Source organism: Halichoerus grypus, chromosome 1 (genome assembly GCF_964656455.1).
Source record: "Halichoerus grypus chromosome 1, mHalGry1.hap1.1, whole genome shotgun sequence".
NCBI lineage: Eukaryota > Metazoa > Chordata > Mammalia > Carnivora > Phocidae > Halichoerus > Halichoerus grypus.
The window spans coordinates 181,007,336-181,022,156 of NC_135712.1; the positions used below are offsets into that span (position 1 = coordinate 181,007,336).

Sequence of the window (14,821 nt, forward strand, 5' to 3'; positions counted from 1 at the left end):
ATGAGATTATATTCAGCATCCACAGTCATCACTACGCAACTGGTTGTTGTTCGTTGGTAGTGACAGAGAAAGACAATTTAAAAAGGTATGAGAAATAGGCTTGGTTAGAGAAGGACCCAACACTGCTACAGCCTCGTGGCCCTAGCGTTCTAAGAGTCCACACTCACATTTTCTGTTTTCAGAGACTCTTAAGCACTCTGTGCCAATTTATTAACTGTAATGCCCGAAGGCATGATGCGAATTAAGAGAATTTTAAAATTCTGAGTAACAAACCACAAAAATTCAGGGTCTTAAAAATTCAGATCACAAGCAGTTTTTTTTTTTCTTTTTAATTCTCCCTTTATGCATGAAATATGTCATTGCAAACTCTTATGGAATGTGAAAACATACCAGAAGTCAACTTAATTTCAAATCGTAGGACATTTGAACTTAAAAACAGTGAAGTTTTACATTTAAAACAAAAATGCAAGCTTGTGTTCCCTAGGTTTTTATTGCTCGTTCAGTATTTCAAGGAAAAATGTCATTTCTTCACAAAGAGGTAGAGTGGGCCAGTGGCTAAGTGAAGTATTGATAGATGTCATGACTGATTTGTAGTCCTCCAGCAAGTTATTTGACCTGGGAAAACCAGACCCTGTCAGAGATGGGAGAAATAAAAAAGTCATGCCAGCCAGGGTGTCACCAGCAGACCTTGGTGGGATAAAATGCCTTTCAAGATTAGTATCTTTGTGCATTATAACTGCTAACCAAGTCTTGTGATGTGCATCATCACCCCGGGGCATTTCAGGGTGGGGCAAGAGTTCTTAGCCTTCTGTTAACTGATTTTTTTTTAAACTATTGGAATTCCCAAATGCCTAGAGCTGGATGAATTAAGTCACAAGCACAGGAGTCTTCCTGTTTCCTTGTCATGAAAGTACAGGGTTCATTTCATTTAAACTCGGGGACTTGCTTACTTTTCTAATAAGCACAGCCATCTTGACATTTCTCGCCACTCCTGGTTTTTCCACCACCTGCTGCCGCCTCACCAGGGAGCTCGATGGGGCTGCTCCTTCTAACACTGCTTAAGTTCTGGATGAGCTTAGCTGCAGGAGAAGAAGGAACATGTGCTGTCCAGTCACACTTTCTACGTCGGTACATAATAATGTATGGTGTGGAAGAAAAGAATGGAATTAGAGAATGTCAACTGGAGACCAGTCCATCCTGTTTGTAAAGTGTCTAATTAAGCTCCAGCCACACCAATAATCAATCTAATCATTAAAGCCTTCTGCAGAGTCACTGGGAGGAGAGCTCAAATCCTACCTGGGTTTGAAATAAGAAACCAGTCCTGCACTCCTGCTTACTGGTTGGCTGACCTGGAGCTGTCACTCAACCTTTCTGGGTCTTTATTTCCTCAACTTTCAAATTCCAATAATTCTGTCTACTCTATCTACCTCAAAGATCATTGTGAGGACCCAGTGGGTTAGTGACTAATTTTACCGAGTAGATTTTTTTTCCTTCCTACCATATTCTGATTTATAGAAGACTGTAGATATTTTTCTTCCCCTTCTGTAAGCTCATCACAGGATTTTAAGCAGTTCTTCTAAGACAAGGAACTCTCAGAGAATCGGTTGGGCATTGGTGAGTCTCCATTTCCATTTCACAACTGGCAAGCAGATGGAAAGAATTCAAGGCAAGCAGCCTGATTAGTCATAAAGTCTAATTGTAAGGGAGGCTGGGAAGGGTAGTCTTTGGGTGGGTGGCCATGGGCAAAGCCGTAACTCAAGGTGTTTTGTTACTAAAAGGAAGAAGGGAAAAAAGATCCTGTGGGTGATAAGTAGTTTCTGTCACACTGTGTTTGTTTTCTCTGAAGTCTTTTAGGGGGATGGTCAGTGAGAAACTAATGAGTGAGCAAAGAAATGATAAATTTTGGATAGTTTCTCGTGGAAACAAAATGGAGGGACAATAATGGGATGGGTGTGGAACCCTCAGTGGGTTCAGGGAAGGCCGTTGAGAAAGGTGACATTTAAACTGGGTCCTGAAGGGTGGGAAGGAGACAGGCTATGAAGAATGAGTTGACACGTTCTAGTCAGAAAAGAGCCTATGCAGGTGGGAAGGGGGTAGCCACGTCATAAAACTGAGAGGATACCGCCGTAGCTAGAGCTTAAAGGCTGAGAGTTTTCTCTGTAGAAACAGAAGATGGTGTTTGAAGAAGAGGAAGTGGCTGCTGGACAGGCAAAACCATTCAATTTCATTATTTAATCTGTTAGTTTGTATTTCCAGGCATTTACCGAATGGCTGAATTGTTGGCACATACAGAGAAATGAAAGATAGTACTTTTTTTTTTTATTTATTCATTCGAGATACAGAGATACAGAGAGAGAGAGAATATGAGCAGGGGGAGAAGCAGAGGGAAGGGGAGAAGCAGCCCCCCCCGCTGAGCAGGGAGCCCGATGCGGGGCTCGATCCCAGTACCCTGGGATCATGACCTGAGCCGAAGGCAGACGCTTAACCATCTGAGCCACCCAGGTGCCCCGAAAGATAGTACTTTAATAGGATTGACTTGTCCAAATGCCACTTTGGACATTTATCTACAATGAGTAGAGAAAGCATTGTGACAAAAATGTTCTAGGAAGGGGCATAAACAGTAAAGGCTTCTTCGCTTTGTACTTATGACCAAAGATTGGTTTGGTTTTCATTCATTCATCCTTAGGAAACAAATTTCTAACAAGAGAGTACAGTTTTCCCCAGTTTTACATTTTAACAACAACAACAACAAAAACAATGTATTGAGCCCATGTACAAGGACCCTGAGCTAGTACTTTATATTCTTTATTCCATTTAAGGAAAAAGCCAAGTCCCTGTCATTAAGGACCTGACAGCCCATCTGGAAAGACAGAATTATATTCAAAGTTAGGGATTTTACTGAAATATTTAATAACTGGGCTAGACACCAAGCTGTGAGAAGGGATGTCAGTTGTAAACCCCCAAATGAGCCATGCAGGTGCCCCTCAGCAGCAGGTCGGCCCTGGTTGTACCATCCACGTGGGGGGAGCCCTCTACTGCAAGTATTAACAGGAAGTCATTAGGTCGGCCTTGGGAGGTTAGAGATTCAGCCACAGAGGAAATCTGGGGAGATCACATCCCCTTGGATGGTCAGAGTTTTATATTATGCATTTCCTGATGACCAGAACTTCATCTAAACTTTTTCTAAAATACTCCAAGTGTTGTACTCCTTGCATTTAAGACGTGATGTTTCATGTATGGAGGGTTATGATATCACATCTCAAAAGGTAATTTTTGCTACCGGAGTACGTCTCATTTTGGTATGTTATAACATTTTTGTTCGGCACACCTGACTCTGTTAGCATGGCCTCTTCTAGTCTGATGGGTGGTGTTCAGTCCCTCTGGTGGGTAACATTTGCATTTAGAAAATCTGAACAACCATTTGTTCCTAAGGGGATTACCTAACTGAGAAAAATAGGACCCCAGCATTCATTATTTTGGAGCAAACATTTCATCTTCTACATCAACACACTCCATCTACCAAAGCATAGGTATATCACCAAAAATTATCCTCTGAATCAGGCTTTCTCAGTCTCTGCACTGTTGACATTTGGGGCCAGATGATTCTGTCCTGAGCATGGCCTGATATTCAGCAGCATCCCCAGCTTCTACCCACCAGCTGCCCATAGCACCTGTCCCTCCTGCAGTGTGACAACCAGAAATGTCTCCAGATATTCCCCAAATGGCCTGAGGGTTGTGGATGAGAGTAGGGAGTGATGTAAATCATTGCTGGTTGAGAACCACTAGTGCAAGTAAAATTTGAGGGTCCCAGAGTCCTTTTCTGCAAATGGCTGTTATAACTGCTGGGCTTTTTTTTTTCCTTGTGAGGTCGATCTGAGAATTACTCCAAGTTTTTGTTAAAAAAAAAAAAAAAAAAATCTCCATTGAGTCCTCTTCCCAGATGAGTGAGGCAGGATGGTGTACTTTGGTTAGGCAGTGGGGTTTGGGGAGCCTAGTTGTGCCTGGGTGTGAATACCAGATCTGCCCCCATTTAGCTTTGTGACCTTGGACAATTTATGTAAACCTCTCTGAGCCAGTGGTCTGTCTTACAAAATGAGGCTCTAAGTAGTAACTCCCTGTAGGGCTATTGGGCAGACTCACTCTCAGGCACATAAGCATTTGATGGATAGAAGGATGGCTGGATAGAAGGTGGTCAATGTGGCTTTCTAAAAGCCCATGATCCTGCAAAATTCTTTGTGGGACTCCAAAAGGCAAAACTCATCCACTCACTTGATCATGAGTACTAACAGTACATTCATCAAGTATAACTTTTTTTTTTTAATGAAAAAAGCATAAATCAATAATACAGTGATTTGGTTTTGCTTCAGGTTACAGCAAGGGATCACCCGATGTGAGTCACTGTTTGATGTACAGTCATACAGTACAGCTGTGACTATCCCAAATTTAGTCATTTCCATGTGAACTTGCAGTTAAATGATTAGCCTATATTATAAGTGCTATTAAAAAAAAGCCTCTGATGATGCCTTTCCCATCCTGGTCTGGTGTTACACCTTTGGGTGACCTCTAATTTTGATTTGTTAAGATTCAAAAAGACAGTTTGATCCTTTCTGTCCGAGGCTTTCCCTCAGTCTTTTATTAGCCTGGGAGGTACCCCCCCGCCCCGAGCCTGTGGCAGGTGCACACTCCTCAGCATTGTTGGCAAGTTCCTTTTCTGGGTACCCCAGACAGGAGGGAGCTTGCTGCCATGCGTCTGTCTGTGGGCGTGCCCTTGACCCACCCCTCCCTCCTCCTCTCTGACCTCCACGATACAGGAACAGTGAATAGATTTCCTACCCAGAGGGTGTATCAGGAAACCACCGATGAAATCAACAGAGATATAGCAGTTTTTACAGAGGCTGAAACTCACAGAATTGGAAACCCGATGTGTCAACAGAAGAACCTGACTGGTTCTCGTCAGTGGAAAGATAGATGTGGGACCCAGACAGCTCTTTCTACTTCTGTTTCTGCTATTTAATGGCAGTCCCCCATCCTCACAAAGACATGATAACATTAGGGGATTGGACGGAGTGTCCTTCATAACAGTTACAACTAGCTTTATCACTTACTGAATGTTTATTCTAAACCAGATGCTGGGAATAAGTGCTTCATAAATGTAACCTCACTGAACCCTTCCAACAACCCTCTGAAGCAGGCGTTGCTCCCATTCTACAGATGAGAAAACTGAGACTCAGAGAAGTTAAGCAAGTTACCCCCTGACACACACACACAAAAAAACAAGTGATGGAACCAGAATGCAAACCCTTGGTACACTCCACCATCCTCACCCTAGCGGCGACGGCCACTGCGAATTAAGTCTGTGTCATTCCAGTTCACTTAGGCTATTACAGGCACATCTATGAAATCACATTTTCCATAAACTTTTAAGATTTCAGGTGGGGAAACAGCTTTGCCTTCTAGACTTGAAGACTCTCAGTCTCGTACCATTAACTTCTTTTGCAAACCCAGTTGCCATCTAATTATTTCAAATTCCTTAAATAACCTGGAGCCCTTCACCGTTTAAGTAGGGCTTTTGCTTGCAGGGAGGATGTTTGCTCTCGATGCAGGGACTTGCTGAATGGAGGCAAAAGCTCTAGTATTTCCCATTTGTAAGTGATAAGAGGGGGAGGTGGTGGCTTTCAGAGATCATGTTTCAAGTCCGGCCCTGGTTTTTATGTGTGTGGGAATGGACGCAAAGAAAAACACAGCTGAGCTGCATTGTGGTTCTTCCTGTAGAACCTGTTCGTGCCCAGGGTGAGTAAACCTGGGGTAGCAATGTCTCCCTGAGACAGTCTCCAGTGAAATTTGTGCCTGGATTCGAAGCAGCTTATTTCCCGGGAAGTATCATCAGGATCCCTGCTCTGGCCCATTTAAAAGAATGTGTCTCCCTTCTGGGAAGATCTGCCAGGGAGAACTTTGCCCTCTTTCTCCCTGATCGGAGGAAGGAGTAGAACTGGGGAGGTGTCACCCGCTAGAGTTGCTGATGTCAGTAGCGTGTCAGCCGTGGGAGGCTCTGTTTGTGAAATTGAGTTACACCTCGGTGTCTTATGAAACTCAGAACTCACCGGAGCTGCTGTCTGGGAGAGGGGAGGTGGAGCGAGCCTTGGGGTTTTCCTTCACATTTCTATCCTGTTTTTGGAATCTGGATGAAAAGAAATGAAAGCGTCCAGTCTACGGACATTTTAGGAAATGGGTATGTAGCTTTAAGCTTTCACTAATAACTCTTGCCACCTGGGTGATTGTTGTAGTTACACTGACTGCGTGATCGGACCACGAAGGGCTGTGTTCTTAGCATGTGCTGGTTTCTCTCACTGTGTTTGGGGTTGGGGGTCCAGGTTGAACGCTTTTGTCTCCTGGTTACATGTGCATAGGAACTTTTAAGTTTGTGCTGTTCCTTTACGTGAGGTTCACATGTTCGTGAAAAGTCTTGGCTCCTGTACTTCAGGAAATGGTTGTGTTGATGGTGCTTTGCAATTAGACAATTCAAATTCTCCCCTAAGATTCAAACTCCATCCAAAGTCTACTAATCATCAATAGTGGGACAAATTCCAAGTTGAGAGGAAAAGCTGAGGCTCAGGCTAGTACCAGGGGGTTGGGAAAGAAAATACAGCAGGGGGGCGCCTGGGTGGCTCAGTCATTGGGCGTCTGCCTTCAGCTCAGGTCATGATCCCGGGGTCCTGGGATCGAGTCCCACATCGGGCTCCCTGTTCAGCAGGAAGCCTGCTTCTCCCTCTCCCACTCCCCCTGCTTGTGTTCCTGCTCTCGCTATCTCTCTCTCTGTCAAATAAATAAATAAAATCTTTAAAAAAAAAAAAGAAAGAAAGAAAATACAGCAGGGCACTCGGCCTCGGGAATGGGCTGCTTTTTACAAATTATTTGATTTTCAAATGCACATTGCTAGCTCACTTCTCTTTCTTCTAACCAATTGGCAAATGACACCGAGTGCAACATTAGAAGGTCAGCATTGGGAATATAGAAGTGGGTTCTATTTACAAAAACTGGAGGCTCTAGCTCAGAAACCAAGAGGGCAACCCCACATTACTCCCCTCCCCACCTCTGCTCCAGTTCCTGGCACTCGGTTTCTGTCGCGTTTAGGGGAACTCTCGTAGGCGGGAAACTGGTATCACAGAGAATCACCCCTGCTTGGGGTCCCGTTTACTTTCACTTTGCATTCTTTTGAAATTTCATCCGTGGTTCTACTGAAACATCCCTTTGAATATCTTTCCATTTGAATATGAAGTCAACATCTTTGATCAGAAGGCATGTGCTTACTGGAATCTGTGAGGATTTCCTAACTATTTTTATTTAGTTGAGTCAGAGGAAAAAGAGTATGCATGTTCCCCACACTGGCCTGTTTTAGCGTTCAAGGTAGATTTACTCGTAAGGTGAAGATTACTGTCAGAGAAAGAAATAAAATGGTTTCAGGTTGTTGATTTGCAACAAGACTGCATCACATATCCGTGCTTCGCCTTAGTGTACCTTCTTGATTATTTGATGATGAAGCTGAGTTCCAGATTTAGGAAAAATCAGCATTAATTAAAGCTGTGTGTCTTTTCTGCATTCTTGATTTCATAGTTATTCCAATGGAAACAGCTGGAGAACCTATATTTCCGTGAGAAAAAATTCGCCGTTGAAGTTCACGATCCACGGAGGTGAGGACGACAGCCTTTTCTTTATATGGTCGTGGTGACAATCCCAGTAACCCTGCTGCCAGGGACACTCATGTGCACGTTTTTGTGCTGACATGTTTTCATTTCTCCTGGGTAGAGCTGGGAGGGGGATTGCTGGGTAACTCTACCATTTTGCATTCCCACCAACAACGTCTGTGGTTCCCTTTTCTCCACATCCTCCCTAACACTTGTTATTTATAGTTGTGTTTTTGTTGTTTTTTTAATAGTCACCCTAGTGGCATACAGTGATAGCCCATTTTGGCTTGGATTGGCATTTCCCTCATGACTAATGATGGCTAAGCATCTTTTCATGTGCTCTTTGGCCACTTGTATATCTTCTCTAGAGAAATACCTGTTCAGATCCTTTGCTCATTTTTTTAATTTGGTTTTCCTGGCCACTTCTAAAACAACAGTTGCCAAGTTACTGCCACGGATTGAAGTCAGGATTGTAGGCTCTCCGAGCTCTTCAGAGGAATTCATTATCAGTCCTCAGTGTTTGCCTTTCAGATACGTTTATGGATGCTTGGAGGTCAGAGGGATTGGGGAAACAGCTGTGACAAAAAGAGGACCAAGAGATAAGCCAAATTCCTACAAAGAACATTGGTACCCTTCTCCCTCCTTCCCCACAGCGTCTGCCTGCCCCCCCTTCCTTCTCCTTTCACCCTCTCCTCCTCTGACCCTCTCTCCTCTTCTTATCTGGTACATAAGCAGTACACTGGACCAGTTTCAGACTTGCATATCTGCAGACAATATTATCATGTTCATCCTCTAATAATGTCAGAGCTGCATAAGTCTACCTAGATCTGAAATGCTCTTTTACCTTGAGGGAGGTGTTGACCCTGCCCTCTCGGTTGCGTTATCTTTGAAATATTATCACCTTGATTCCTGACCTCTTGTGATGGTCACACATCCTGTGGTTTTTAAGTAAATGTTTTTAGTACAGCCCCTAATTTGAGTAGTTCTTACCCTTTGGAGTTTGTGCATATGCATTTTTGAACATGCTAGTTTAAAAAAAAAAAAAAAGAGATTATCCAGGTGCAACGGGTTTCTTCATAAAAGGAGAAAATCAGAAGCTTGGCTCCTCTCAACATCCGAGTGCGGCAGCAGGAAAACAAATAAGAAGATACTTCATGATCACATTCCTCACTGGGTACATTTTGTGGTGTGCTGGGCCAGAGGTGAATAAATCGAATGCTTTCCTTAATCTTTCAGGATTTCTGTGTCAAGAAGAACCTTTGGGCAAAGTGGCCTCTTTGTGCAAACGTGGTATGCAAACCCTTCTCTCATCAAGTCCATCTGGGTAATGGCAATTAGTCAGCATCAGTTTTACTTGGACCGGAAGCAAAGCAAAGTAAGTCACTAGAGCGTTTCTATAGGAACAGACTTCCCTCCTTCATTTGCTTTCTGCTCAGAAGATAAGCTTCCTCAGAAAAGATGCAAGCACAAGGGATTTTGTTCTTTGAGTTTTTGCTTTTTAAACTTTCTGACCAACTGTTTTAATTTTTCTTACATTTAAAAGAGGAGCAGTATATAGCCTGATTTAGAAGTTGTGAGACGTGCCAACTTTTCTTCGGCACATGTATACGTGAACACAGGTGACATTTTAAAGTCAATGATTGAACTGTACCATGAGGGAGATTCATGCATATTTAAACATTTTCATTGTAAAGCTTAAGTCTTGTATTTTTTTCTTCTGAAGTGTCACTTGGGCATGTAAAAATTCTAAATTGTCCTCTGTGTTGACATACTTATTCCATAGTAACTTAATCATTTTATTAATTTGAAATAAGTTCAGTTGAATGAATTCTGTTTCCATGTTGTATACCCCTTAGGCAAAAATTCCTTCAGCCAGGAGTTTAGACGATATCGCGATGGATTTGACCGAGACAGGAACACCGAGGGTCTCCAAAATGGTGACACTGGAGGCCAAAACTCAGTTCATCATGGCGAGCAATGGCAGTTTAATCTCTTCAGGTAACATTTTGGGAAAGTACAAATGATTTTTATTGTCTTAAACTACTTTTGGGGGTCATAAACCACTTTTAAATGCATTTTAGACCCATTATTTGGGGAGTAAATAAGCCTATCAAAACCTGCAGCATGCAGCATAAACCAATGTATTAAAAAGTAAAAGGAAAGTTAAATTATAAATAGTCAGCTTGCATAAACAACACTGGTTACAAAGATAGTGAACTCCTCGGGGTAACTTGAAAGGACATTTTCTCCCCATCTATTCTATCAGCTTCTTCTTCTCCCAATATTTAGTTTTTGATTCAGACAGTTGTCTAATGCTCTACTTAATATATAGTCAAACGTGACTACAAGCTTCACACCTCACCCCAACCCCACCTCCCAGTGTGATTGCTGCCCTGAAGCCGTGCCTCTGTACCTGTGTCTGTGGACGGAGGTGACACTTTAAAGTTAATGATTGAACTGTACCATGAGAGAGATTCATTCCAAACTCTGGAATCTCTTATCACCAAGTATATGTAACTGAACTCAAATGAATTTTCCCATCTAAATCCTATTGTCAACTCTTAATCTGAGGCACAGAACATTCCTTTGCTTGGCTTGCTTGCTTTCTACAAGGACATTCTAAACAACTATCTCCAGGAACATCTTACCTTCTCTCTTGCTCAGAAAAATGAAATTCTTCCTTGAGTGTGTCTGAAACATTAAGCATTTTATCATTGCTTCTAGAATGACTGAGCCAAAATACAGAAGGTATATATAATTACCAGGCTGTGTTGGATGCCCAGAAGCATGAGAAAATGTTCTCCAGTTTCCTTTTATTATGTTCAGAAACAAGGAGAAAAGAAATAAATTATTATTTAATAGCAGGTCAGGCTTAAAAATCCTTTGTCCTTTAAAAAAGGAAGGAAACATGCCTTGTATAAACCTTCCCTGCCCTCCCTTCCAATCCCTCCAGGTTCTCAAGACTCAGAAGTTAGTGAGGAGCAAAAGAGAGAGAAAATCCTGGAGCTCAAGAAGAAGGAAAAGCTCTTGCAGGAAAAACTCCTGAAAAAAGTCGAGGAGCTTAAGAAGATCTGTTTGCGGGAGGCTGTGAGTGTCTTCTGCTTTTGGGGGACTTGTCACATTGTGTTTGACAATCTGGCCAGTGTCAGTTATCCCCCTCTCGATTCTGTCCTGTTTCACAGGAGCTCACCGGCAAAATGCCAAAAGAATATCCGCTGAACGTAGGTGAGAAACCGCCTCAGGTCAGAAGGCGTGTAGGCACCGCGTTCAAATTGGATGACAACCTGCTGCCAAGTGAACAGGTATGAGCACCAGCTCTGAGCATTTCTGTTAACAGCCGGACAGAAAAGCCCTCAGCTGAATGTGGCTGACTTGTTTCTTTGGTTTTTGGGTCCCTGCCGTACCTTTCTATCTCGCCACTTGAAAGTGATAGAGTAGACCAAATCGAATTCTTTCTTTCATGCACAGTCCAATTACAGTTGAGTTATTTCTCACTACTTTACTCCTCCCAAGCATAGAGAGTGTTAAACAAACCCCAAATGTTTATAACTGAGAACCATGACCATAAGAATGAAGAACTCCAGCATCAGCATTAGACGCTTCCACGTAAAACAGAGAAGCCTTTGATGAATACGTTTGCCCTTTCTGATATGTCATTTCTCAGATCTCAGTTCCCTTATCCATAAAATGGGGCTAATCTTTGTTCTTCCCACTAACGGATATGAGGAGTAGTAAGTGACATAATACATGTACAGCATTCAGGTATAATAAAGTTCCAGTATAGAGTGTACTTTCTTATTTGCATGTCATCAGATCGTAGGCCCCTACTCCTGTTTCTTGCCCAAATTTAGCCATTTGGCTGTAGAAAATGATAGCAGTTTCCATCCATAATAGAGTGAGCTTTGCAAGTTTTTAAAAAGATGTATTTATTTCTTTTAGAGAGAGCATGAGCAGGGGGAGGAGCGGAGGGACAGGGAGAGAATCTCATACAGATTCCCTGATGAGCACGGAGCCCGACACAGGGCTCCATCCCATGACCCTGAGACCGTGACCTGAGCCGAAATCAAGAGTTGGACTTTCAACCGACTGAGTCACCCAGGCGCCCCTGAGCTCAGCAATTTATTGAGTATACCCAGTCCTGAGCTAAGCAATGAACACACACAATCTCATTTAATCTTTGCCATATTTTTACAAGGTAGATGTTCTCTCATTTGAAATGGAGATGCAGAATGAAAATAACCTGCAACATTAAAATATTAAGCAGTGTCTCCAGGGTCATGGAAGCAGGAACCACCAGAAAGAGAAATCAAACCCAAATGTATCTGTTTCTAAAGCTATGTATGTGAATATAACCTTCTGTGTCTGTGAATCTTGGGTTAAGAATCTCTCCTTGAAAAATATAATCTTCACCCAACCAACTACATGAATGAAAGGCCATTCCCTTCTTTAAAAGGAAAAAAGTCTGAGTAGTGAGGAGTGTAAGTAAATGGATGAGGGAGGTCTTGTCTTCTAGAAAAGTGTTTGAAGATACCTATGCAGTAAACTTAGGAAGGTTTTATTCTCAAAGAGCATCTGATCTGAGAATGTACAAGAACCAGTATCATTGTATAAATGCAGGATCCTGCTTTGCAAGAACTGGAGAGCAATTTCCTAATACAGCAAAAGCTGGTTGAAGCTGCAAAGAAACTTGCCAACGAGCCAGACCTTTGTAAAACCGTGAAGAAAAAACGAAAGCAAGATTACACAGATGCGGTGAAAAAGCTTCAGGAGATTGAAAACGCGATAAATGAATACCGAATCAGATGTGGAAAGAAACCCAGCCAGAAAGCAACGGTTATTTTACCAGGTTCGTAATCAGTAAGGTTTTTCCAGTCACATAGTCAAGGTTCGTGATGGTACATAGCATTTCCAAGTTAGTTCATTTGGTGAGAGATAAAAGAAAGAACAGGTTTAAAAGTTAAGTTTCTTAGGGTAAAAATGGTTTGGGATGTCAGTCTTGCCAGTGTATAAATGTGGTTTTCAGTGACATTCTCACTTTTGTAATACTATACTATTGCATTGCTTTCATTTTCAGGATGAAGGAGCATTCATAGCAATATTGGTTTGTAATCCCCTTTAACTGGCCTGACATCACTGCAGGAAATAGAGTTGATAGCACAGAGTGGTAAGAGTACTAGGCCTACCCAGTCGTTTCTCAAAGGTTTTTCATGCAGGGACATAACATTTTTTTTAAGGACCTATCTAACATTTGTGAAAAGAGCTCTTACCATCCTGTCATTGTGGAGGCTATTTAAAGCTGTGGACAAATGCTTGTGATATAACATGAAATGCAAAGGGTATTAAACCGTAACCACAACATGATCCTGACGTCGTATAAATATCTACATACAACAACTGGTTGGGAAATATTTCAAAATACTAGCAGTTGTGGAATTTCAAGTAACTAATTTTTCTTTTAATACTTTCTGTATTTTCAAAATTCTTGACATTATATACTTACGATTTTCATATTCAGGAAAAAAAATACACTGAAAATCTCGTTCAGGTAGATTTCAAGTCCAGTTGGCCTAACTTTATCGGCATGGTTTTCAGCCTTGATTGTTGGTTGAAATGTGATTATATTTCTTTGATTCCAAGACTATTTTTTTTCACATTTAAACATCTGTGAAATTTGAATAATTTTTGTACTAGATGGTGTACTACAGTTACAATTGGCAACACTTTTTCTTGTTTTACTGAAACATAAAATAATTATATATGTCAGACTGGATGAAATGTGGTGACTAGGTTTAGCGCATTCTCGGGTTTAGGGCGGTATGGTTTATAAAGCAGAGATACGGCTTTTGGAAAGTGAATGCACAGACATCAACACACAAGTGTTCGTCAGCCACAGCTGGAGAATTTAGGATGGCTTTGACTCTGAATGAGAAATCCAGTTGGCTTTGGAGGTGGTTACATTCTGGACCTACAGAGATGGGTGATTAGCAGTGTACTTAACTTTCATAACCATTTGTTATGGCCCATTCATCCCCAAACTGTGCAAGATTTGAGTGATCTCCTTTATAATGAGTGACATTTGGGCAGCAGATGGTGCCAATGGTTGAGCATATATTGGGTAGATTTTTTTTTTAAGTGTGCCTGACAGCTGACTACGCTGGCACCTTGCCTTCAAACGCCACTGTGTGTCCAATTAAGAGATAGTCTGCCTGGCTCTGATGGAGATTAACATTTGAGATCAGATGGGAGAGATTCCCTTCCTAATGGCATTGAAGCCTACACGAAGGTGCTGTATTTGCCTGTAACCTTGCCAGGACTTGCCCCTGTGTGTGGAATGATTTGCCAAGGCGGATCAACACATCTGAGATGACTCTTGTTGCTAAATACATTTTTTAACATCTGATGAGCAGCAGTAATACTTAGGAGCATTATGGGTATTCCCAACCACCAGAATGCTGTGTCTAGGTAATAAAAGCAAAACTACAGCTAATATTTATTGAGTGTTTGTCCTGTACAAGGAGCTGGGCTAAGGCTTTACATCCATTATTTTAATTACCATTCACCTTAGCAGTGCATACTACGTACTATTCTTATTCCCATTTTAGTTGAGCCAAGTGATGGTAAGAGGGATTAAGTCATTTGCCCAAGGTCTCACAGCCAGTAAGTGTCAAAACCAAGATGGGAACCCAGGTCTGTCTAATTCAGTGGTTCTCAGCCAGGAGCAGTCTTGCACCCCAGGGAATATTTGGCAATGTGTACAGACATTTTTGGTTGTCAAAACTGGACATGGTGGTGCTTCTATTAGACAGTGGGTGGAGGCTGGAGATCCTACAATGCAAAGGATAGCTCCCCCCAGCAAAGAATTATCCAGTCCAAAATGGCAGTAGTGCCACGTGAGAAACCTGGGTCTAATTGAAAAGCTCATGCACCACAAAGTGTTCACCTATTAAGAAAAGGCCCTTTTCTTCAGGGAGGGGTCAAAAAATAATTTATACTAACAGCAGATTTTCAAATGAGGGTTCAAGTGTATTTTACAGAACATTTAGCATTTATGACATGAATGGCATGATTTTTCTTTCCAGTTTGTTGGGTGTAAGCCCTCAATGTATAAGGTAAAGTTTTCATCCCATGTAGAAGCTAGA

General features: G+C 42.0%; 1 protein-coding gene across 3 annotated transcripts in view; it reads left to right on the forward strand.

Annotated features, from left to right (window-relative positions):
- FRMD4B (FERM domain containing 4B) overlaps positions 1 to 14,821 on the forward strand; it is a 323,175-nt gene that overhangs the window by 291,120 nt on the left and 17,234 nt on the right. For all 3 annotated transcript variants that reach the window (XM_078076109.1, XM_078076102.1, XM_078076107.1), the window contains 6 exons: positions 7,612 to 7,688; positions 8,919 to 9,057; positions 9,539 to 9,680; positions 10,636 to 10,769; positions 10,865 to 10,984; positions 12,300 to 12,528. In XM_078076109.1, the coding sequence (XP_077932235.1) occupies positions 7,612 to 7,688; positions 8,919 to 9,057; positions 9,539 to 9,680; positions 10,636 to 10,769; positions 10,865 to 10,984; positions 12,300 to 12,528 (841 nt within the window). The remainder of the gene's footprint in view (positions 1 to 7,611; positions 7,689 to 8,918; positions 9,058 to 9,538; positions 9,681 to 10,635; positions 10,770 to 10,864; positions 10,985 to 12,299; positions 12,529 to 14,821) is intronic.